General features: G+C 42.7%; 1 protein-coding gene across 1 annotated transcript in view; it reads left to right on the forward strand.

Moving 5' to 3' along the window:
- The window catches only part of LOC311245671 (ceramide kinase-like), a 66,194-nt gene extending 39,684 nt beyond the window's left edge, over positions 1 to 26,510 (forward strand). Inside the window, exons 4-13 of the mRNA XM_084335608.1 lie at positions 2,285 to 2,410; positions 2,653 to 2,719; positions 3,837 to 3,982; positions 10,256 to 10,330; positions 11,149 to 11,301; positions 11,412 to 11,517; positions 17,078 to 17,163; positions 18,536 to 18,741; positions 21,264 to 21,487; positions 24,168 to 26,510. Coding sequence (XP_084191734.1) covers positions 2,285 to 2,410; positions 2,653 to 2,719; positions 3,837 to 3,982; positions 10,256 to 10,330; positions 11,149 to 11,301; positions 11,412 to 11,517; positions 17,078 to 17,163; positions 18,536 to 18,741; positions 21,264 to 21,487; positions 24,168 to 24,255 — 1,277 coding nt within the window. The 3' untranslated portion in view covers positions 24,256 to 26,510. The remainder of the gene's footprint in view (positions 1 to 2,284; positions 2,411 to 2,652; positions 2,720 to 3,836; positions 3,983 to 10,255; positions 10,331 to 11,148; positions 11,302 to 11,411; positions 11,518 to 17,077; positions 17,164 to 18,535; positions 18,742 to 21,263; positions 21,488 to 24,167) is intronic.
- Positions 26,511 to 26,714: the final 204 nt, after the last annotated feature.

A 26,714-nucleotide genomic window follows, 5' to 3' on the forward strand; every position in this document is an offset into this window, starting at 1 on the left:
TGCTTGCAGTGTTGTAGAGACCTGCAGTATATCTGCTTGCAGTGTTGTGGAGACCTGCAGTATGGCTGCTTGCAGTGTTGTAGAGACCGCTAATCCGATCGACTTCACACACTCAACACTGGTCTTCCTTAGGTCCTCAGCACTGGTTTATAAAGTACTAGAAAGCCATTGCTTGCTTGCTTGCTTGCTTGCTTGTTGTTTTTCTTGCAAGAATCCCCTGTAATGAATTCACTTATTTTCTATAAAGAACTTCTTGTTCATAAATTAAGTAGTCCAGCAATGATTTGCTGCAAACACTGCTGCTTTCAGATTCGTATTCCCCTCTTCTTGTCCAACTGTGGCAAAACAACGTCTTGTTTATAGATTAGTAGTCCATATATACCCAGGGATGCGCGTGCCACAACTCCACCCAGACGTGGCCAAAAGGCTTAGAAACAGCTTACGTTTGGGAAAATGGAAAAATTGGCTTTGTCAGTCCCTATCTTTGCCAATGCTCTATGCCAATGTGCAATGTTTAGATTGATTGCCATCGAGGAGAGGAATTGCTGCAGGTGGACAGACAGAGGGCCAGACTTTTCTCCATTTTATAGTAGGATTACAAGTGGCACACAAGTAGGAAGCTATTATTAAAATTGTGCAAAAACTAAACATAGTATCCTGTTTTAATACTATTTTCTGCCATGGATTGTATGGGCCGATACATCCATTCCTTAAAGGGGACATGCATTGCTATTCCTAGCACTATTTGGGCAACTTTACACAATTCCTGTGAGTCTATTGAAGACATCTGTACGTTTTTTTTCAAAAGAATGCATTGTTTTATATTTCTAATCAAGTACTCAAAACCATAATTTTTCAGCCTCAAGATTTCAGGCTGTTATGGCCTGGCTCCTCCCATAAGCACTTTGAGTGACAGTCAGTCCACACAGTCTGCGACTGGTAGAGAGAGAGAGAAGGCCCCCTCTCTCTTCCTTTCTTTTTTCTTTCTTTCACTCTCCCGTTCACGCATTTGAACCGGTACCAGTTCCATGGAATTCGTTATCGGTACCCAACTGTACCTTTTTTCAGTACTTAACTCTCTGTAATACCAATTTTTTTTATTTCAGTTGTAAAAATAAGTCCAAACTTCTCAATTTCAACATTGTTATTTTTTCAGAACAATTGGTTATTTATTGTTGTAACACACCACACAAACTAAATCACATGATGATCATTAATTGTGTTTTTAATCAATATCAACACTATCTGGCCATCCTCCGTAAATATGATCAAACTCCTCTGACCTCGTCTGGTCTTTCCAAAGACCCAAGACTAGACGGGACAGTAATATATATATTAGTGGAAAAGGCTCCCTCTTGTCTAGATCAATTGGTACCAAATTTGGGTACCTTTACATGTTTAGTATAAGAGTGTAATATTACTAGTGTGAATCGGTACTCTCCCTCGGTAGTATCGATGTAATTCGGTCGGTATCCTTAAAAGTACCCGAGTTCGGTACCCAACCCTGTCAGAATCTTGTGGGGGGACCAAAAGGAAGTGAGACATCCAGTATGACTCTTTAGAAACTGGTAGGAGGACGAGGCCATGATTGATGCTGTAAAATGCTGACTTATTTTTGCCACAGCAGCACCCCCTGTGGTGATTAACCCTTTCACTACCACACTACAGAAGGTTAACCCTTTCACTACCACACTACAGAAGGTTAACCCGTTCACTACCACACTGCAGGCAGTCTGTAGTGTGGTAGTGAAAAGGGTTAACCTTCTGTGGTTTTGAAAGGGTTAACCCTTTGTCGTGTGGTAGTGAAAGGGTTAACCTTCTGTATTGTCGCAGTGAAAGGGTTAACCCTTTGTCGTGTGGTAGTGAAAGGGTTAACCGTCTGTAGTGTGGTTGTGAAAGGGTTAATCCTTTGTCGTGTGGTAGTGAAAGGGTTAACCGTCTGTAGTGTGGTTGTGAAAGGGTTAACCCTTTGTCTTGTGGAAGTGAAAGGGATAACAGTCTGTAGTGTGGTAGTGAAAGGGTTAACCCTTTGTTGTGTGGTAGTGAAAGGGTTAACCTTCTGCAGTGTGGTAGTGAAAGGGTTAAACTTCTGCAGTGTGGTAGTGAAAGGGTTAACCCTTTGTCGTGTGGTAGTGAAAGTGAAATAGTTAACCCTTTGGTAGTGTGGTAGTGAAAGGGTTAACCCTTTGTTGTGTGGTAGTGAAAGGGTTAATGAGGCAGAGTGCTGCTCTGGTGAAATGGTTAACCCTTTAGGCCTATTTCTTGTGTCTCCCCCTCCTGGCAGCCAGCAGACCCAAACATTTACTGGTGTACGTCAACCCCTATGGAGGCAAACAGCGAGGCAAGCGCATCTACGAGCAGAAGGTCGCCCCGCTTTTTGCACGGGCCGACATCTCCACGCACGTCATTGGTAAGTTATACGTCGGTTTAATCTCAAAGCCCGCCCTTTTTTCTTGATCCTCCAATCACAACAGTCTAGTTGTGATTGGAGGATCAAGAAAAGAGGGTGCGGTTTGAGATAGCTCCATTGTTTGTCATTGGTTTCTTGAACTTCCTGTTCAGTTAAGAGATGGGGGGGGGGGGGGGGGGGAGTCTTGGGTAGTCAAAGGCTTTCTTGTGTAATTTTATAAATTTTTTTGCTTGTTGCCATAGTTACAGAGTATGCCAATCATGCGAGGGACCATCTGAGGACAGAAGCAGAGCTGAAGAAATATGATGGGTGAGTCATTGATTTAGAGTGACAGTGGTACCGGCTGACTTCGGCGTTATCTCTCCCTGGTGGGTTGTGTTGACACAGCCTTGCAATTCTCCAATGTCCACAATGTAGTGCTTTACTGGATCTGATTAGACAATTATATCCAGAGTGCTAATTAATCCCTAATAGGCCACCCAAGTGACTGTGTTACAGATTCACTTGAAAATGCCAAATTTATTGATGCTTTCAGATGCAACACAAGATACAGATAAGCACTCTGAAACTCATTATCTTCAATAATGGCTTTTTGCCGTGCCGGACAAAGTGCGGGCTGCGAGCTCAAAACATTCAAAGAGCACTCAAACACTCAAAGAGCTCTGCATGGCTGTGATTAATCCCCACACCTCCAATAGAAACAGCCCCACACTCTCAATAGAAATGACCCCACAACGCCCATATAGAAACGACCCCACACCTACAAAATAATTTAAAACCCATGTATGTTTAACCAATGCAATGTAGATTATTTTATTATCTCTCGTTCTACTCTTCTCCTGAAAACCTTGCTTTCTCTCTCCTCCATAGCATCTACCGGTAGTTAGATGTGCACTGATCCCAATGGCGTTCTGTCTGAAACCCTATATGGAAAAATGTATGGGATTTCAAACCATCACTCCCCCTCCAAGATCATGGCCATCATAGCCTCTCCAAATGTTGACTAATGTCTAGTGGAAAGTTTAATTGAGTTTACTTCCACAAATATAAAATAATACAAATCGCATATATATATATACATCTGAAAGGATTGTCAGATCAAAGTCACAGGCTTATTTCCTAAATGTCTTTCATTAATTATTAGCGACTGAGTAAGCAACCAATGGCAAGTGACTTCCACTCCTTTTGAGGTTAGAATTCTATTAACAGAATTACTAGCGGATGCCAAATTGATATGAATTCATCATCGATTAGGTGACTATACGAATATATCACCTTGTAGTAGCTACCTGATGAAACACTTCTGTGCTATACAACGTCATTTCCAGCACAAAACCTGGGATTTCTGGTTCTCAAATAATAACACCTCTCTCCCTCTGCGCGCTTCGGTTTAACCCTTCCCGTGTGACCCTTGACCCCTGCTCAGGGTGGTGTGTGTGGGCGGGGACGGCATGTTCAGTGAGATGGTCCACGGGCTGATCTGGCGCACCCAGCAGGACAGCGGCGTGGACCAGAACTGTCCGGAGGAGAAGCTGGTGCCGTGCAGCCTCCGCATCGGCATCATCCCTGCAGGTGAGGCAGGAGCGCACGCTGCAGCCCTGAGTCACTCTGTTTCACGCACTTTATGTAAACCACAGCGGTTTTATTACTCTGCTTTTATTAACCCCTTAAGTCCAAGCGGTCCGGTACCGGTACCAGATGATTGATCTGGTCTCGTAGATGTATGATGGTGACCGCTTGGCTCGCCGGAGTATTTAAACCCCGCCCGCACGACTCAGCTCGGTCCAGATAACAAACCATTATAGTTTCTAATGGAGTGCACTAGCTGCCACAAGGCGGTAGGCGGCGGTATTGACCGTCTGCAATCTCAGAGACACTCAGAACAGTATGCACAAGGTGCCCCGCTGAATTATGAATGGCAATAGATAATAAAAGAAATTCCGTGAGAAAAACAGACCTTCGTTTCCGGCACTCAACCGTCGGGCGACAGAAACGTAGTTCTACGTTCTCTGCTCATTTGATGCCTGTCTATAATTATGCCAATTTTATACTCTTTTTCTGCTATGTCTATTTTATGTACACATTACATTATGTCCACTTTGTTTTAAATCTTTTTATTTTTCATGAGGTTTCACATTCAATCGACAGATCTACAGAATGTTCAGTGTCACTCTCATGAACAATTTTTAACAATTTTCCTTGTGCTCCCCACTCAATCCATTCTCCCATCTCTCACTCACACTCACACACACTGGGACATACACACACGTACACGCGCACACACGCGCATACACACACACACACACACACACATACACACATACACTTGCCCACATACAGGCACACATACACACAAATGAACAATTAGACAAAAAAAAAATAATAATACAAATAAAAATAAAGTAAAATAAAATAAAGGGACAGTAGGTAAATCATAAGTAAATAAGTAATAAGGAATAAAAGTGCAAATGTTGGTATTGTAAACAGTGACAGTTTATAGCACCCAGTTGCTCACACCCGCTTATCGATGGCCACTCCGACAGGGAAGGGTCCGGGCCGCTGCGTGTTCAGCTCCTGTTCCCAGACCCGACCCCGTGGGGGCAGGGTTTGACAGCCATGCGCAGGCAACCAGGCACTTACACGCAGACAAAGAGCCTCAACAGATCAGCTAATCTAATCTGCTAAAACTCCACGTCTGTTATATTAGATATGACACATTTATAGGACTACATTATGAGTTTCCAGTTGAGTATAGAGTGGATTCCAAAGTTCTTGAAATAAGTGACCCTGGTTGTGCTTTTCAAGCGTTATCTTTTCTAAGGGAAGAAACTGAGATATTTGTTCTATGAACATATTGAATGTTGGTGCGATTTCATTTTTCCATAGAAGAAGTATACATTTCTTTGCAAAATATGTTATGTATACCAACAGTCTGCGTTTCTTTTGGTCTAAGTGGCAGTTTGTTATATTATTTAATAGATAGACACATATGTCCACTTTGGGCTGCAATTATTGTATGAAAGGTGCTATACAAATTAAGTTTATTATCTACACTGACAACCTCGGTTAAATGTGACGTTGGCGTCTGTGCCATGAACCAGCCATGATCCAATGTTCCTACAGTCACAAAAAACCTAGAAAAGTCTGGTAATTTGAAAAGGTTTTGGAAATGTTATGGAAATGTGTTTTTTTTCACCCGGTAACTGATAAACAAAAAAAGCTTGTCTGTCTGCTGGTCGATCTAGTTATCTTTTGAAGGAATAAGCGAGCGAGCCGGAGCTGCTGGCAGGCACTTGATAATTACGACAGCTCTCATTTCTCACGAATGAATGTCCCGATTGATAAAACGGACAGACGTCCTTTTATTCGTAATGGTGGAAAAGTTAAGTTAAGTTATACTTTATTATCCCCTTGGGGAAATTCCTCTGCATTTGACACATCCTAACTACTTAGGAGCAGCGGGCAGCCACACAGTGCAGCTCGTACAGTAACAACACCAGTACCTCCGTCAAGGGCGATGGCACGAGTATGTACCTAGCATGCATGTATTTTGGAGTGGGAAGAAGAACCCAGAGTAACCCAGAGGAAAGTCACACAAACACAGGGAGAACACGCAAGCTCCCTGCCGGGGTTCAAACCCAGGACAGGATGAGCTCCTGTGGCGAGCGCTGTGCCCCGTGCCTGTTTGATGAGCACACTTCTGCTGTGTTCAGCACTCCGTCAAGCCACCAGGCAGAGATGAGAGAGATGCAGAGTGTGCAGCAAACCACTCCCTTGTTAAATATACTTCACCTATAAACAACATGCCAGTAAATCCACATTTTTCGAAGACGACTCGTTACTTTTTTTAGCGTGGTTACTTTGAATTGGGGGAAACCATGGAAAGCAGATTGTGAAATTAATAGAAGGGTGGCTAATTGCCTTCCACTTTTGAATCTGAACACATTGCAGTTCAAACATTTTAACATTTTACCAGGTTCGAACGAAAAGTGATAGCGCTAGGTAGTGTCTAAAAATGTTCTCAGGTTAAAAAACAAACAAACGCTAACCTTCTTATTGTCCTATACTACCATGCACTCCTCCTACTGTACTAATATGTCTTATGTCTATGCACTCAATACTGCAGCACCCAAGTTTCAGCACTGTTTGATCGTTGTTACTCAGCTGAAAGAGTTGTACCCTTTTCTTCCTGCTGACTTGTCGTACAGAACTTGTAAGTCGCTTTGGATAAAAGTGTCAGCTAAATGACTACATGTAAAAAATACGGGTTGACCATAATCCCTTTACACAGAGCCGACCCGGGCAGGACCCGGTATCGTAACCCTGCTCTCGGCCCGGGTCAGAGTCATCATGGGTCAATCAACACGGGATGACTCATTTATACAGACTGCTGACGCGCTTTATTCCCATGTAACTAGGGATGGGTACCGAATTCGGTACTTTTAAAGGTACTTACCGAAACACGTCGGTACTACCGAGTATCGATTCATGTGAGATAAAAATATATAATAATTTTGTACACTTTATTTTATTCACACGCACAATATACGCTTACCTAGGATTTGACTTGATTCAACAACAAGGCAGTCGGGGCAATGGCAAGCCGAAAACTGTCGAAAGTGTAGTTATTTGAAGTTTGGATTTTTTTTTTTTTTACGACTGAGGTAGGTAGATTACATTTTTAGAGACTAAAGTACCGAAAAAAGGTACCGGTATCGATTCACAGGTACCGGTACCGTATCTGTTCAAATGTGAAAGGTACCCATCCCTACATGTAACTGTGTAAATATTAATATGCATATCCTCAGAGAATATCACATTATATCCCCAGGTCTCTCTCACACTTGCATACCAAATTAAACATGTTTACACTTTGGGATTTTCCAGACGAGCTTAATGCAGCCATGTTAATAGTCTTGCATTAATAACACATTAGGCTGTATTACACACAGACGGATAAAGCCACGTCGCATAGATCCACAGCACAATCCCTCCACGGCAAAGGAAACAAAAGATACTTAAGTGACTCGGGAGGTAGAGCAGTCGTCTGGTAATCCGGAGGTTCCTGGTTTGATTCCCGCTCCTCCCAGGGCAGCGTGTCGAAGTGTCCTTGAGCAAAGACACTTAACCCCTAACTGCTCTCCCCATGAGCAGGTCGGCACTTTGCATGGTCGCCTCCGCCGTCGGTGTGTGAATGTGTGAGTGAACGGGTGAAATGTGAGGAACAAATTGTAAAGTGCTTTGGATAAAAGCACTATATAAATGCAGCCATTTACCATTTACTTAAGTATTTGAATCTCCTTTATTGTTTTATAATTTTTGGTGAGTGACGATTTGGCCCTCAGAGTAGTGGTTTATTGACTGCATGGGCAATGAGTGCGCAGTCTGATGGGGGCATTCAGGGCCTCGTGAGGAGCCTGCTTTCGTTCGGACTATAGCAGACTTCACACCCCGTCAGGGCTGGGTACCGAAATTCCATACAATTCCATATAAGACACTGCATCATTCAATAACACATTTCGATACCCAAGTAGTTAATCTCATCAGTGTCAGTTGAGCCAATAATGAGTTAAGTTTGAGCTTTAATTTGATTATGCACTTACTTTTAATCCATGATGCGGACATAGTTGGTTGAACAACTGTGAGAAACTGTCATTGTCTGTGTAATCTTTATTGTTTACACTTGCCTATTTACCTGTGTGAGCTATGAGATACCCTGAATGTCCCCTAGGGGATGAATAAAGTATATCTAGTATTTATCTATAAGCATGTTTGTTCCAAGATATAAAACGTCTTCTGTTCAACCACAATCCAAAATCATCCAAAATGTTACAAAGCTTCCGATTGACTCACACGGCACATGCAAAGTAAGTAGGGATGTCCGATATTATCGGCCGATATCGGCAGTAAAATGTGATATCGGAAAATATCGGTATCGGTAAAAATTTTTTTTTTTTTTTTTTTTTTTTACACATTTATTTAACCTTTATTTACCCAGGCAAGCAAGTAAGAACCAATTCTTATTTTATTTATTGTCAAAAGTATGCATGTTGGTTTAATTCAACAACAAGAGATATGTAATGTTAATTTAAACTTTTTTAATGATCATATTTTGCACAGATAATGCTTACATTTAGAAAGCCTTTTGAATGCATCCAGTGAAATTATTAATTACCTGAAATTATTCAGTTTTTTTGGGGGGAAACCCTGCATATATCGGTATCGGTTGATATCGGTATCGGTATCGAAATTAAGAGTTGGACAATATCGGAATATCGGTATCGGTAAAAAAGCCAATATCGAGCATCCCTAAAAGTAAGGTATTGTTTTGGTATCGGTATCGAATCCCAGGTATCGGTATTGGCACCGGTATCTAAATTCTTCAAAAAGAATACCCAGTCCTACCCCCATACCCCAAATTAACTACTGATTACAATATCATTAGGGAGGCACTGATACTGCTATGGGATATCTGACCAGGTGAACGGTTGAATTTCCCCAATACAAAGATCCAGTACCAAGAACCATGTAACAAAAATCTAAATCATGATTATTGTTGATTTGATATTGAAATCACAATTATTAAACACAATTACTCATTGATTTGAGAACATCATATGACGACGACTGAATTTGTCGTATGTTTCTTCTCGACCAAAGGCTGCCTTTCTGGCATCTTCTACAAGTTACCAAAGATGTTTCAGAATTCCTCCGCTGTGAATGAGAGCAACACGCCCTGTGCCACAATAATAGTTTTAGCTCAATTATCTTGTTGTCATGACCGCGGGAGTCCGTGATTTGAAATTGAAACTCGCTTAATTGCCCAGCCCTAGTCCATACTTATCATTTAGATGACATCCCTAAATGTCATACATCCTTCCCATAGCACACTCACTATTAGGAGTCAGGAAGCAGGATATGTTGTTGTTGTAAGACTATGTAAATCACCACATAATTAAAACCCAATTTTCTTTTAAGAAAAGATAAAAAACAACCCATTACTCCAAAACCCATTTGATTTACAAAAAGGGGTTCAGTACAAAGTTATCCGACTGCACGTTAGCCTAGCTTAGCACAATGAATGGAAGCGGACATGACCGGTTAGCCTTCGGGGGAGAGGTGTTAGTTGGACAATGCCTAGGCTAACCGGTCATGTCCGCTTCCATTCATTGTTCTAAGCTAGGCTAACATGCAGCCAGATGGCTTTCTACTGAACGCGCAGAGAGGAAACTGGTATCTATCTTCTTGTCTCTCTGGAGAAGACGGTAAGCTAATTTCCCCAAATGTTGGTGTGTTCCTTTTTAAAGGTGAATGTTTAACGTGTGCATGTGGATGTGTGTGCAATGAATGTAGAACGGATGAGTTATGGATACGTCTGAAATGTGAGCGTGAAAGCAAAATACATGGGGTAGAAAAAACGCATCCTGCAGGGAGCCACTGTGAACGCGCACAGCGAGGCCCTTAACCCTTTCACTACCACACCACCAAAGGGTTAACCCTTGCACTGTGACAATACAGAAGGTTAACCCTTTCACTGCCACACGACAAAGGGTTAACCCTTTCACTACCACACGACAAAGGGTTAACCCTTTCACAACCACACTACAAAGGGTTAACCCTTTCACTGTCACACGACAAAGGGTTAACCCTTTCACAACCACACTACAGATGGTTAACCCTTTCACTACCACACTACAGACGGTTAACCCCTTCACTACCACACTACAGGTGGGTTAGGGTTAGGGTAACCTGTCTGTAGTGTGGTAGTGAAAGGGTTTTAAACCCGACCCCCGAGGCCGTCGCAGGATACAGATTTCTCAATGCTATTATTGTTGTGTCACGCAGGTTCAACAGACTGTATCTGCTACGCAACGGTGGGGGCCAACGACCCCGTGACCTCGGCCCTCCACATCATAGTGGGTGAGTACGGTAGGCCGCGTATAGACACTAGGGCTGTTCCCGACTAAGGATTTGGATGGTCGACTATGATTGGCCAAAATTTGCCGTTAGTCGACTATTGGTCGACAAAAAAAAGAAGAAAAAAAAAGTATAATATTTCTAATATTAAAAAAAAATCAAAATTTTTATCATTCCATTTGGGCTGTGGGGGGGTGCTTAATGTCTGAAGGAGTCGACTGAAGGCTTCTTGTCCTCTGCAAAAGCATGCAATTGGTCCACTGATGGATACATCTTGATATTTGTCTAGTGTGTTCATTAGATGGGTGAAATCCTCTTTCAGTGCCTCTGTGCCTGTTTTCGTAGGCAGTTAGCCTCTGGTATGCGTGCCATTAGCGTTAGCCACGCTTCTAGGCCTCTTTTCTTTTGGAAAGAATGATAAAATATTTTATTTTATTTTTTATTTTATATTCGACTAAGAGGTTGGCCAGTCGACTACGGCTCCTTTCGACCGATTAGTCGAATAATCGACTAATAGGGGGCAGCCCTAAGACACACACTTTTCTCTTAGGGGACTTTAGGAATGAAAGGGTTAATATTAACTACAATAATAACATCCTGAAGGTTGGCACGCATTGCTACTGAGTAACAATGACATCCTGAATACTCCTGACTAACTAACAATAACATTCTGTGAGACAGAATCTCACATCCAGATATTCCTCTTTATTGCTCAACACACACACACACACACATACACACACACACACACACACACACACACACACAGGTCTGTGTGCCGTCATTAACGGCTGTTTATTTTTCGGGCCGTCTCTTGCCAGGAGATTCACAGCCAATGGACGTGTGCTCGGTCCACCACAACAACACATTCCTGCGTTACTCCGTCTCGCTGCTGGGATACGGTTTCTACGGCGACGTGCTGACTGACAGCGAGAGGAAGCGATGGATGGGGCCCGCCAGATACGACTTTTCAGGTAGACGTGATGAGCGTCGGCCGCATTGTGTGTGGAGTGTGCTGTGTGTGTGTGGAAGAGACTTCTCTCCACCGATGCTAATTTGGTGTTTCCCGGGTGATCGTTGCTAGGTTTCAAGACGTTCCTGACACATCATTACTACGAGGGGACCGTGTCCTACCTGCCAGCGACAGACATCCTGGGAACACCCAGGGACAGGACCACGTGTAGAGCTGGGTAAGAGCTGTTCATCCAGGGACAGGACCACGTGTAGAGCTGGGTAAGAGCTGTTCTTTCAGGGACAGGACCACGTGTAGAGCTGGGTAAGAGCTGTTCTTTCAGGGACAGGACCACGTGTAGAGCTGGGTAAGAGCTGTTCTTTCAGGGACAGGACCATGTGTAGAGCTGGGTAAGAGCTGTTCTTTCAGGGACGGGACCACGTGTAGAGCTGGGTAAGGGCTGTTCTTTCAGGGACAGGACCACGTGTAGAGCTGGGTAAGAGCTGTTCATCCAGGGACAGGACCACGTGTAGAGAGCTGGGTAAGAGCTGTTCATTCAGGGACAGGACCACGTGTAGAGCTGGGTAAGAGCTGTTCATTCAGGGACAGGACCACGTGTAGAGCTGGGTAAGAGCTGTTCATCCAGGGACAGGACCACATGTAGAGCTGGGTAAGAGCTGTTCATCCAGGGACAGGTACCACGTGTAGAGAGCTGGGTAAGAGCTGTTCATCCAGGGACAGGACCACGTGTAGAGCTGGGTAAGAGCTGTTCATCCAGGGACAGGACCACGTGTAGAGCTGGGTAAGAGCTGTTCATCCAGGGACAGGACCACGTGTAGAGCTGGGTAAGAGCTGTTCATCCAGGGACAGGACCACGGGTAGAGCTGGGTAAGAGCTGTTCATCCAGGGACAGGACCACATGTAGAGAGCTGGGTAAGAGCTGTTCTTTCAGGGACAGGACCACGTGTAGAGCTGGGTAAGAACTGTTCTTTCAGGGACAGGACCACGTGTAGAGCTGGGTAAGAACTGTTCTTTCAGGGACAGGACCACGTGTAGAGCTGGGTAAGAGCTGTTCATTCAGGGACACATGTAGAGCTGGGTATTGTTTAAATATGCTATTTGTAAGATTGTCAATTGTTTTAGAATGAGGATGATATACACTGGACCACATAGAAATCAAAAGAAAATTAGGACTAGTATTTAGACTCGCCCACTAAATGCTTAGAAGAGCAATTTTGTCTCTTTGCCGACAAACGAGCATAAAATGGCTGGTACCCACAGAGTCTTGATATCTCTTGGTTCTAATGATACCTCTATCTTCGTTCTAGCCTTAAGATTGAACCCACTGCAACCTCCTAAAGACAGCTGTGTCAGCTGTGTCGCTGTTTTGTTTTGATGGGCTAGCAAATGAGGACCATTTAGACTCCCCCATTAGTTAACACTATAAAACTGGCTGTCATACTTTTGTCCTTCAGGGGTTGTAAGCAGGCTCATTTTGTAAATCTAGAAGGAAGGTCGGGGTGTTAATGGAAACTAGAGGTCTCTGTGAATCCGTGGGTACCAGCCATTTTATGCTATCTTAAAACGTTATGCTAGGCCGGCAAAATTGTGTTATTATGAATACCACTGCTTTTCTGGGCAAGACCCCGCCCCCTAACGTCACAAACTGCCATGACTTCAAGACCCCGCCCCCTAGCGTCACAAACTGCCATGACTTCAAGACCCCGCCCCCTAGCGTCACAAACTGCCATGGCTTCAAGACCCCGCCCCCTAGCGTCACAAACTGCCATGGCTTCTGATGTCGTGTTGTAAAGTCTCCTGCGATGGGAAATCAATGAATCAATATAATCTGACGGAATGTTTGTTAACCCTTTCCCTGCCACACGCCAAAGGGTTAACCCTTTCACAACCACACTACAGAAGGTTAACCCTTTCACTACCACACTACAGAACCGTCTTCTAGTGTGTTAGTGAAAGGGTTAACCTTCTGTAGTGTAGTAGTGAAATGGTTAAAGTAGTTGGCTACCTAACATATCCTCGTCTCTAAATTGTCTCTGCAATGTTCACCAATAGATGATGGTGCCTAAGCAACCTACTGCCTAGTTTACGCTGCAGATTAGTATTCATGAAGCATCTGAATTATTGTAATAATTCTGTTGACGTACCAACTCTAATGTACATTGAGGGCATGTGTAATGAAAAGGTCTGTGAATATCTGGCTGATCTTCCAATGTTTAGAATTGGTCTATTGCTTGTCTTTTTGTAGTGTATGTGGACAGAAATAGTGTTTGTTTCTTTGTCCCACTTACTCGGACTTACACATTAATGAATAATAATAATACATCGGATTTATATAGCACTTTTCCAAATGCTCAAAGACGCTTAAAAAGATGAATGCATGTATATTCTTTATTTTTCAAACCTTTATTTATTCTCAAAGACAATTGAGGTCACCCTCATTTTCAATGTCGTCGAGACTTTACAGACATTTCAATGCATACATTTTTACAATATAATAATAATAATAAATATGAATAACTATCTATACAGCACTTTTCACACATGGGCCGCAGTCCAGAGTGCCCCACGGCAATTAGTATAAAATGAACATAGGCATAAAATCAGCACACAATTGACAGAATAAAAAACAATGCATAAATTAATTAAAGACTATTCAGTGTAATAATACTACTGTTGTTTGCGTGTCGGGTGAGAAACTAGAGGTTTTGTTCCCCAGTAACAGTAGATGGTTTATGAGCCACTTCATACGTTTACAACTATATACAGTTAACCAGTCAAAGGTTTGGACACACCTCATTCAATGGTTTTTCTTTATTTTCTTTATTGTATTAACGGAACGTAAACCAAATGCGTCCACATTTTTATAGGATTCTATCACATTTTCATAACAATAGCACCCTGCGCCGTTTTCATTGAGGTTTCTTACAAATGAACGATGCTCTATGTTGTCCTTTATATGCCGATTATCATTAGAATATTAAATTGTACCATATGTCCCCCTTTAGACAACACATGTAACGCTACCAGCGCACTTCTGTTAAGATAATTAGTTTACCATTCTCGGTCGCTATACCGAGGTTGCAGTAATAGTTTACCGCTGTTCAGATCACGTCGAAGAATATAGACTCATCCCAGTGACCTGCGACCTGTGCTAACGCTCTTGGGAAATGCAGTGTTGTAGTTTTCAACATTTTCACCGTTTAATTTTAAACCAATGCTGCCATCTACTGACAACAGAAAGTGTTGTCTAATCGTCACCTTGAGAGCCACTTCCGTATACAGCGTCGCCCCAAACCCATTCTAGAGATTCCCACTTTTTACTGGGAGTGGGGCGTGGCCGTATTTGGTCCCAGACAATAAGAGTGGCTGCAATTGGTCACTGTGACGTTAACTATGAAAGAACTCCTATGGAATTATGTAGTAAATAAAAAAAAGTGTTGAACAAACCAGAATATGCTTTATATTTGAGATTCTTCAAAGTAGCCACCTTTTGCTCTGATGACAGCTTTGCACACTGTTGACATTCTCTCAATCAGATTCATAGAGGTGGTCACCTTCCGTATATAGATGCGTTTCTTGTTTATAAACATACCGTGTTCGAGCCAATCGGCAACACCAACTGAGTCACGTGACTAAGTTGCCCCCGGACTGCCGCGAGCTGCTGTGCTAAAAAAGTAAAGTAAGAAACCAACTCTGACTAAAAGTAGTTTCAAACGAAAACGGCTGGATGTCATTTAGCCAAATCAGCATGGCTGTGAGTCTTTCACCTTTTACATATCTAGCTTTGGCATGGATGATTGATTGATTGTTTAGATCGCTAGCATGGCTAACAAATGCAAATATATTGTAGTCTGCCCCGTTGTTCTGACCAGGATTACATTCCTTTTTGCCCACTTGATGTGCAGCACACTGAGTCTGACGTGGACGAGAAACGCATATATTAATCTACAATGTAGAAAATAATGAAACATTTAAATAAAGAAAATACATTGAATGAGAAGGTCTGTCCAAACTTTTGACTGGTACTGTATAATTAAGAGCAGGCAGTTAGGAGAAAATGGAGAGAGAGGGAGATTTTTTTTAACTTTCTGCAGAGCCTAGAGAAACCTAGAGATGGCCTTGCCTAGAGCAGACTTCTGAGTCATCGCAGTTTCATTCATTCATGATTAATTAAATGCTCTTATGCATCATTATTATTTCACAAAACCAAGTAATCCAAGTAACAAAATATGGAAAGCTAACCTATTTTGTTTTACCAATGTGGCAATGTAGCCAAAAAGAACCAAGGGGCTTTGAACACTTTTACAAACTTATTTGAATTCATACTTTCTCACGTATTTCTACCAAAGAGTACTCTGCAGAGAAGACTCAACAATCCCAAATTAATGCATTTCTATAAGAACTATTTTTATAATTAAATGTGGTAAATAATAAGTTACAGGGGTGAGCACTTTGAGTGACTATGTGCACTAAACCAGTAGTCATGTAGGGCCTGGAAACCTTTGCCGCACTCTAGACCAGTGGTTCTCAAACTAGGGGTCGCGACCCAAAGTGGGGTCGTGGGTAGGTGACAGTGGGGTCGTGCATTTTTTTTTATGTTCGGCAACATATTTTGGCTAAATATGCCTCGTTTTATAAATGTGTATTGATAACATAGTGCTGTAATCAAATTTTCTAATAAATATGCATGATCAAGTTCAACAACGTGTGCTTTTATTTTGATATTCCTTAATTCCACGTTGAAATTACGCAATACATTAAGTGTGGGGTCGCCGAAAAAATCCTAAATAAAATGGTTGTGGTATAAAAAAGGTTGAGAACCCCTGCTCTAGACAAACATGGTGGCAAATTGTGAAAAAAATAAGATTCTCGACAGCCCTTTTGTTTACCGACTAAAACTACGACAAAGAATAAACACCATGAATTTAGAACAATAAAAACAATATAGCATCAGCAACATGCACTGTTCTAAGGGGACATTTTATGTTTTATTTATATCATTTGCTTTTCAGAAAATATTTTATTTGTATTTTTCAAAGGGCAAGCATAGACATTGGGAAATCAACCAGATATTCAGAGACCTTTTCATTACACACACACACCTAATTTACATTACAGCTGGTACATCAACAAACTTAGGCAGACGGCAGATGCTTCGAGAATACTAATGTAGTATAAACTAAACAGAGGAACCCAGCAGTAGATTGCTCAGGCACCTATCTATTAGAGAAAATTGCTGAGACAATTTAGAAACAATGATGTGGCTAGTTAGGTAGCTAACTATTTGAACAAACATCTGTTATTCTCTGTTTTATCTGTCAGATTATATTCACTAATTTGCCATCATGGAAGACTTTAGCCACAATAAGGCTAGCGTAACATTAGCCTCTAGCTCCAGCAGAGCGTGGGAGAACGGAGTGGAGAGCGCCTCAGCCAATCACAGCGTGACATCAGAGGCCATGCCAGTTGGTCACGCTATGGGGCGTGCAGTGGTGGAAAGTATTTCTACTCGAAGTAGAATGTCGAACTACTTGTACTTTACGTGAGGATTTTCATTTTAGGGAACCTTGTACTTTTACTCCACTACATTTCAAAGGAAATATTGTACTTTTCTTTTACTCCCCACTACATTTATCTGAACCCATCAGTTACTAGTTACTTTGAAGAAATGCATCTATGCCACTGTGTGTCCTTGTTTTCCTTACAAACGGCACCTTTTTAAGTTAACGTGAAATGGTGTCTGACATAATAATATGCATCTTTCTGTGATTTTCCAGCTGCGTGATATGCCAGCATAATGGGCAGCTATATTCTGAGGAGAGAGCCGATAAATACAGGCCAGATGATGAGGTCTCGGGCATCGGTAAGTCACTCTACTAGTCCTGCCCTTAAAGGTAGAGTCGGTTGTAGTCTCAAACGGCGACCTCTAGGCAAAATAACCCCACTTGGTATTGAACTTTGTTTAATTGTCTTGTTTTGGTCTGACGTGATGCGTTGGAATTTAGTAACTTATTATTCTGTGAATTCCTCCGAACCTCTGGGCAGAGTCTTGGCTCGGAGTCTTAACTGAGCGTGACATGAGAGCAAAATGGCCCCCGTGTGAATTATGGTCAATAGCAACCCCTCCCCAAAGCTACTCAACTCCAACCCACACATTAGACCAAAAACAACATTAAATATTCAACAAACAACATTACAAATGCAACCTTTTTAAGCTTTCAGTATCTCTGTTCCCAACGGCCTCAGACTCTCCTCTGGTCTTCAACGCTGCTTCTCCCCATCAGCATAATAATACTGTTGATTTTCACATCCAAGTGCTTATTATTACACTACAATTCTCCATTCACACCTTTGCGATGACTTCAGCCACTCCAAGGTCATAGATCACCAAAGATACCAGAGAACCTTCAGTCAATCATACTTTTTTTATGCTTTTCTTGGAAGCTACAAGCACTACAGCTGAGAGTAACTTGAGAGGAAGAGGTGGTGGTGGGGCTTGTGATGATCTCATGCACCATCTTACATAAGGGTTATGTCATTTACCGTAATTTTCGGATCATAAGCCGCGCCTTTTTCCCCCATTTTTCGACCCTGCGGCTTATATAACGGTGCGGCTTATATGTGACTCGACGTGACCAAACCCGAAAATGTAAAAATCGAAATATTGCTTTTTTGACTGCATTGAAATGTTATTTATCTGTTCCCTTATTTGCTAAACTTAATACAACTTGTAAATGAGTTAATTCTTGTTATTTGTCCGACAGTATTGTGTCCCAATGCTAATTACATATGGTAATTAAACATTAAAACACCTGCGGCTTATATATGTACACATCATTCAATTTAGCTGCTGCGGCTTATATTCAGATGCGGCTTATAGTGCGAAAATTACGGTAGATTAGTCCGCTGCTATATTACACACACAAGTGTAAAAAGGAGTTAATTTCTTCACATGCCCCCATCTGAGACACGTAGGGTTCAGTTTCTCACTCGAGGACACTTGGACGGGATGGACACTGGGATCGAACCTGTGATTTTCAGGTCACATGATGGTCTCTCTTACCGCCAGTCGATGACTTACCAATAGTAGCAGGCAGCATTAAACCCTTTCACTACCACACTACAGACGGTTAATGGTAGTGAAAGGGTTAACCTTCTGTAGTGTGGTTGTGAAAGGGTTAACCATTTGTCGTGTGGCTGTGAAAGGGTTAAACCACGCGTTCGTCCCATTGCAGAGTGCGATGGTGAGTGGAGGACAATTCGAGGCAAGTTCCTGGCCATCAACGCGGCCAGTATGAGCTGTGCTTGTCCCCGCAGCCCCAAGGGCCTGTCACCAGCCGCCCACCTGGCAGACGGGACCACCGACCTCATCCTGATCCGCAAGTGCTCCCGCTTCGACTTTCTCCGACACCTCCTCCGCCACACCAGCAAGGATGACCAGGTACCTGGACGTTTGTTTCTTCCATACCTCTAGTGAGGAGGGTGAGGGGCTGGGTGTCATTTGAATTTTTTTTTTATACTGGTGCCAATACCGATACCTGGGATTCGATAACGATACCAAAGCAATACCCTACTTTGCTGAGTTATGTGTGTTGCATGTGCTAGATGGGCCAATGGGAGACGTTGTTACATTTTGGATTGGTTGAACAGAAGAAACAGCCAATTACCAACCTGTTCCATGACTTGGAACAAACGTGCTTATTGGCTCACTGACGATGATGAGATGAACTACTTGGGTATCAAATGACACAGCATTTTTTTATAGTATTGAAGCAATTCAATCAATACCATACAAATATTGAATTCCGATACCCAGTTCTAGGTGGCTGTGAAGGGTATTTAACTAAGACCCCAGCCCTAATTCAGATTAAAAAAAAATTACCATATAAATGTGGATTTTATTCACATACATTCCTGTAAATTATACTGTTGTAACCCGTTGTAAAGCTAATGTCAGCTACAAGATGTTGCCGCTAACCATCTTTGATTAATACTAACAAGCATTAGCTGAGCAATGTACTGGACACAGTGTTGTTCACAGTTGCAATTGTGCCTGGGAGCGTCTCCATATGTTTATTCACACTGTGCACAACTCTGTTTGTCCAGTCACATGTGTATCTAGTTTTAGGCTGATTTATTTCTGTGTATTTAGCTGCTGCCTGCACTCTGGTTGGATAACAGTTGTATTTTATTGTTTTTCTTCATGTGCAATAACAATAAAGTGCAATAAAATCCAATCCAATTAGAACGTAGGTCTGCTCTACTCCAGTGTTTACACGCGTTACCAACACACACACTTTTTACAGGCATAAAATGCAACAAATGCATTTAGAAACTCCTATTTACCCGTTATCTAGTGTTAATCCTCGCATCAAGAGCTTTTAGTCAGTCAACTAGAGAATGAAAACGTGTCTCCGTTACGTTCTTCAGGGTGGTAGGGCCACCCACTTGTTTACATTTGGTTTACCGACTTTTCTTTTCTTCCAAGTAGCCTATTGTTTTTCCTCTCCTCCTTTTGCACTTCTGTAACAACAGCCGACTTCCCACTGTGGAAGGAAATAGCCGGAGCCAAGGGATGTCAGACCTCAGTCAAAATATAGTCTTAGTTTAACACAGATTTATTTAATTCAAACACGAGTATCGAAATACGAGTAAATCACGAGTTATGGCGGATGACTCCATGAAGATACAGGCCTAGTATCCTTCAGAGAGCTCTAGGATCATGTTAAACGTAGACCTTTATACCAGGATAACGGGGGGTGGCGAGGTGAGAGATGGGAGTGTCTGGGGTTGGGGAGGGTGAAGCAGGAGGAGGGGTGACGGGAGCTAGGAAGGGGGTAGACAAGGGGAGAAGGTAAAGGTAGACTATGGGGAAGCGTATTTGAGTAATAATAATAATAAACTTTATTTGTATAGCACCTTTCATACAGAAACTGCAGCTCAAAGTGCTTCACAACAGAAAAAAAGACATGTGGCATAAAATGATCACATAAAGTGCAGACATGTATAATCACAGTTTTTCACATTAGGATCTAACATCCCAACAGGCCACCTTGTTTATGGTTTGATTCAGTTTTAAATAGACAATAATAAAAAGAGTAAGATACTAGGGCTGGGCGATATGGAAAAAAATCATATCGCGATAACGATATGATAATTTTATTTTATTTCTCGATATCGATAATTATCGAATTGTTATAAGTATAAAAAAAATTCAATTTTTTTTTTTTTTTTTTTTTTTTTTTATAAACAACAGATGTATGTTTATTTTGCAGCAATTTTTTGTCATTGCCGCCATCTTTAGTGTTACATCCCCTCACACTCCAGTTCTCAGGCTGCAGCTGGTTTAAAAGCTAAAGTAAACCGGCTTCTCTGCTGGCTGTGGCTCCAGAGGAGTTGAACAGTTCTGGCTCTGCTAGTTTATTTTCGATCTTTTGGCACTTTTTTGGTGGACAAACCACCGCACATGTGCACTGTGACTCGTGACTGGAGTCTAGTTCTGCTAGCACACATAGCCTACTGTGTACAGACGGTTTCAAAATGTATTTTAAATTAGAAAGCAAACAAAATAAATGGACAAGAGAAAAATAAATCTGAATTTGGTCAGTATTGTCATTTGGACAAGCAAAGCCATTACTTTAAGTTGCAGGCAAGAAAGACAAGTCTGTCCACTGTCTCTGGTTTTAAAACTGCCCTGTTGCAGGTAAAAAAAAAAAAAATCGATTTATTTTTAATTTTGATATTCGATATCGATTATTAAAATATATCGCGATATTTATCGTTATCGTTATATCGCCCAGCCCTATAAGATACAATAAGACAGTAAAATAGTGCAATAGTGCAATAAAATAGTAGAATAGAATAGATTAAAATAGTTCTGCATTACTGTTCAACTGTTCAACATGCCAGACGGCCTTCCACCCCCCCACACTCAACCTCTCTCCCCCCCCCCCCCCCCCCCAGTTCGACCTGACCTTCGTGGACGTGCACCGCGTGCGTCGCTTCCGCTTCGTGCCGCGCCACTACCAGAGCGACTCGGACCTGCAGCTGGGCCCGCGGGGGGGCAACGGCAACAGGCGCCTCTTCGGCCAGATCTGCCGGGAGCACCCGGCCTGCGGCTGCGGCCCGTCCTACAGCAGCTGGAACTGCGACGGAGAGATCCTCCCACACACGGCCATAGAAGTCGGGTATGTAGTGTACTCACCCCCCCCCCCCCTGTGAGTCCAGCTTATAGAAGTCTGGTATGTACTCAACCCCCCTGTGAGTCCAGCTTATAGAAGTCAGGTATGTACTCAACCCCCCTGTGAGTCCAGCTTATAGAAGTCTGGTATGTACTCAACCCCCGTGTGAGTCCAGCTTATAGAAGTCTGGTATGTACTCAACCCCCCTGTGAGTCCAGCTTATAGAAGTCTGGTATGTACTCAACCCCCTCTGTGAGTCCAGTTTATAGAAGTCTGGTATGTACTCAACCCCTGTGTGAGTCCAGTTTATAGAAGTCTGGTATGTACTCAACCCCCGTGTGAGTCCAGCTTATAGAAGTCTGGTATGTACTCAACCCCCCTGTGAGTCCAGCTTATAGAAGTCTGGTATGTACTCAACTCAACCCCCTTTGAGTCCAGCTTATAGAAGTCTGGTATGTACTCAACTCAACCCCCTGTGAGTCCAGCTTATAGAAGTCTGGTATGTACTCAACCCCCCTGTGAGTCCAGCTTATAGAAGTCTGGTATGTACTCAGCCCCCCCTGTGAGTCCAGCTTATAGTAGTCTGGTATGTACTCAACCCCCCCTGTGAGTCCAGCTTATAGAAGTCTGGTATGTACTCAGCCCCCCCTGTGAGTCCAGCTTATAGAAGTCTGGTATGTACTCAGCCCCCCTGTGAGTCCAGCTTATAGAAGTCTGGTATGTACTCAACCCCCCTGTGAGTCCAGCTTATAGAAGTCTGGTATGTACTCAGCCCCCCCTGTGAGTCCAGCTTATAGAAGTCTGGTATGTACTCAACCCCCCCATGAGTCTAGAAGTCAGGTATGTACTCAACCCCCCCGTGAGTCTAGAAGTCAGGTATGTACTCAACCCCCCTGTGAGTCCAGCTTAGCGGATGTAGCTACGAGCAAAGTAAGCATGATGCTGAGGCGGCGTCTCCCAACGGGTTCACAGTTTACTCGGGCAGAAGGCCAGGCCCTGGGAGATACGTCTCATATCTTAGTCATCAGCTCAGTGTGTGTGAGCCGTCTGTGTGGGTGATTTAGAGATGGAAGTCAAAAGGTTGAAAATGTTAAAGCGGTGTCTACATGGTCTGGAAGGCTTGCTTGATTTGAAACTTTAGTACTATGTATGTGTGTACAGTGTGTCCCTCTGATCTACTAGGTAGATACAGATGTCTCTGAGGTGACTCGGTTCTCCTAATCTACCCCACAATGCAAAACATTTGAACACATGCTCTTTTGCTGTTAGCTAGCGTAAATTAAAGCTAATGTCGGCTACAATATGTTGCAGCAGCTAACACTAGCTACTGTCAATCAGTCTTTGATACGAACTAGCATAAGCTGAGCAATGTACTGGATGAATCACACTGTGCACAATATACATACTTTTGATCTGTTTGTCACCTGTGTATCTAGTTCTACACTGATTAGTTTCTGTGTATTCTGCTGCTGCCTGCATTCTGGTTGGATAACAGTTGTATTTTCTTGTATTGCATGTGCAATAACAGTAAAGTGCAATAAATAAACCACGCTGGTGGCACAGATACCTCCTGCAACCAATACAAAAAAATATATATACAGTGTATATATATATATATATATATATATATATATATATATATATATATATATATATATATATATGTATTTTATTACTATTTACTTTTTTTTAACTGGGGGAAAACATGCTTGCTAACAGCCAACGTCAATACCGTAAAACTAGACACTTTGCATTGTGGGATAGATGGGTGATTTTGATGGCTTCACACCAAGATGGACATAAAAAGGCAGCATCAAACCATGACTGGTGCCATTAACCTGGACCGCTACACACCAATGTGCAATACTCTTGAGTATCTTAAAAAGTATTAAAATCTCGTTTGCACAGGTATTAAAATTGTTTTGGGGGGAGCCCGACTGTTGGGAGATGAATTAATATTAAATATATTAAATGTTCGGGCGGCTAGGTGGTGCAGTGGGCAAGGCGCTCACCACCAATGCAGGAGACGCTGGGTTCGAGCCCAGCTCTCCGCATTGCTATCAGCTTGGCTGGTCGTTCATACTAATACAATTGGCAGTATTAGGGGGTGGGAAAGCTGATGGGTGGGGATCGGACGTTGTGTACAGCGACTCCTACAGGTCGGTTGGTGCGCCTGCGCAGCAGAATCAGGAAGCGACGGGGGCGGCGTGCCCTCCAAACGCAGACCCTCGCCGCTGAGAGATCGTGCTGTGCAGGTGAAAAGATGCGACGGCTGCTTCCTCGAGTACCGGAGGGGACACGTGATGTAAGGCTTAGTCCACATTGCAGCCGGCTTGTGGGAGGCATGGCCTAACAGCGTTCGAGACAGGGGAGGGTAGAATTGGACGATACGAAATTGGGATGGGAGTATATATATTAAATGTTTTTGTACTCGAGTCGTTTTTTGTGGCGCTACCGGGAGCTTGGGATTTTTTTATATATTTGTTTGCTAGTATGGTAACAATTATGTTGCCGATAACCCCTCCTGTCTACTTTGATGTACAAACAGCACTTAAAGTAGGTTCCAGGAATGTGATATTTATGATAATAAAGGTGATGGAATCAAAATAACCGTGGATTTAACTTTTTCACCTTCAATTTGTCCTAAAATTCCTCCTTCTTTGTTTTGCTTGCCTCCCCCCCCCAGAGTGCACTGCCAGCTGATCAAGCTGTTTGCACGAGGGATTGAAGAGCCGGCTGTGTTCGAAGATCTCCCCAGCCCGTGTGCACTATAGACTACCCTCCTTCCTCCTCCTCCTCCTCCTCCTCCGTCGGACACTGGAACCGTCTTATTGCATCTCAGAAAGGTCACAGCTGTAGCGCGGCACACACCGCTGCCGTGACATAATCCCACATGTATCACCGGGAGACTCTGCCGACTGCTGCGCCGCGGACAGGAACGTGCTCCTCTTGTTCTGACCCAGAAAGAAAGAGGCATCATGGAGGTTTTCTTTTTGTTTTTCTTTTCTGCTCCGATCATGGTATCTTATACTGATGCAATTCATTTGTCTGTTTTGGACCTTTTGAAAGGGTTGGGTTTATTATCATGCATTGAAAGATTATGGTTGCCTTGGTGTCTGGTATACTCGGCGTTATTCAAAGTACCGTTTATTAATGCATTGAAAGACTGAATACCGTAAAACTTCATTTAAAAGCAAGAGTCCCAATTAAACGCGGGGGTCCCTTTTACTGGCTGGGTATGGTGTGTATATACATGTTTAATAAAACGCACGTTTTGACAGGTTGCCCGGTCTCGATTAGAAGCCGGGTCTAAATTTAATTATTATAAGTCGGTGCTGAGCAAAACTCAGGAAACGCAGCAGCGAGACCTCTCTCTCTCTCTCTCTCTCTCCCTCTCTCTCTCCTCTCTGTCTTCTCTCTCTCTCTCTCTCTCTCTCTCTCTCTCTCTCTCTCTCTCTCTCTCTCTCTCTCTCTCTCTCTCTCTCTCTCTCTATATATAATCATAATACAAATCCAGACACTTGCACAACAACATAGGCTCCACACAGCGATCATCCATGATTTAACGCTGCCCCTCGTCATCACAACAATGCTGGCTAGTGCATCATTTTAACCAACTACAAAAATCCAGTGCGCCCGCACGGCAACTGTAACTCAGCATCAGAAGCAACACTTGTGAAACAGAGAACAACGTGGCTCTGTTCCTCCCCACTGCTCTCTCTCTGTGCCCGAGGTCTCGGTGCTAGCAGAGCCATATATCACCAGGGGTTTGGCCAGGTTGCAAAGCCGCTGGCACTCTTTTTGAAACCTCGCTGTCCAAACCCTGGTGACAAATGGCTCCGGGTGCTGCTACAGTGAGAACACGCCGTCTCTCTTGGAGCGAGATCAAATGATTCGTAATTGATCATGTTATTCAATGGCCTCATTTTTTATACAGGTAATACTCGTCGTTTAAATAAACAATTTGATAGCATTTCATATCATTGCCGATTTATTAAGAGATTTGGACAAAAGGAATTAAAGGCTGGTCCCTTTTATAGACTATTGTTCCAAATATAGGTAGTATTCAATGATTGAAGCGAATAAAAGCCTGGGCTATTAATTGAAGTTTTACAGTAGTTGTCTGGTATATTTATTCAAAATACAGAATCGACCCCTTTGTACCTAATTATGATTATATTTAAAATAAATTAATAGGAATGTTTAAGGCAAACAAATCTAGTATCTCCTAGATGAATTGGGGATTAATGATGACTTCAATATTGTTGAGGTCAAGTGAACATATAGCGGTGCTGCTGACCGCAGTAAAATGTCTTCCTTCCCTGTTTGCCTTCTTGCAGTTCTGGAAGTACATCCTGTTACAGTTGTTGTTGTTATTGTTGTTGTGGTGCTTTGCTCGTGAATATTTCAGAACTGCCATTTGTACACATTAGCATGTCTGCTGCTTGAAACTACTTTAGTAAAGTGTTACAACCAGAATAGAATAGAGTATTTTTAATTTATTTAGATGAATAGATTCTTAAAAGAAATGTATCGCAAAAGGAATGTTGCTTGGTCCTTGCACTTTTGTTATAGAATATGTACCGGTATTTGGTTTATGTCTTGTTGTTTTGTAACCCCCCTGTGCCTGAATTAATTTGATGTTTTAGGTCAAAATCATTCTAAATCCTGTGTTGCATATGAACCATGAAACAAACCCCAGGTTAAGAATAGCAGACACCAGCCAATCATGCTGGTGTCTCCTGCTGGATGTGACCAGTGAGTCTCCTGCTGGATTGGATCCACATGGGATGCTGTTAAAGGAACACGCCAACTTTTTGGGAAATTAGCTTATTTGCCATCTACCCTGGAGTTGGACAAGCAGACACATACCCTTTTCTTCTCTGTGCATGCATTAGGCTTAGGGAACAGCCGCACCGTTAGCCTAGCTTAGCGTCATTCACTGGAAGTAGGTGTGCCAGTGTAGCCTAGTTTCCAACAGTCACGAAATACACTCCAAATACAACTCCAACACTTTCCTGGCGCAGTGATTTCATCACCTCAAAAGCCCTGTTTTTCAAAAAGCAACAGGGCTTTTGCGGTGATGAAATCACTGCGCCCAGGCAGCAGTGGTTCTCCAACACAAAAAAAATAGTATATCTGCTTAGAAAACGAAAATTGTCTAACTCCAGGGTAGATGGCAAATAAGCTAATTTCCCAAAAAGTTGGTGTGTCCTTTAACATAACGCAGCAT

This window comes from Notolepis coatsorum (assembly GCF_963971535.1).
Source record: "Notolepis coatsorum genome assembly, chromosome: 18".
Taxonomy (NCBI): Eukaryota; Metazoa; Chordata; class Actinopteri; order Aulopiformes; family Paralepididae; genus Notolepis; species Notolepis coatsorum.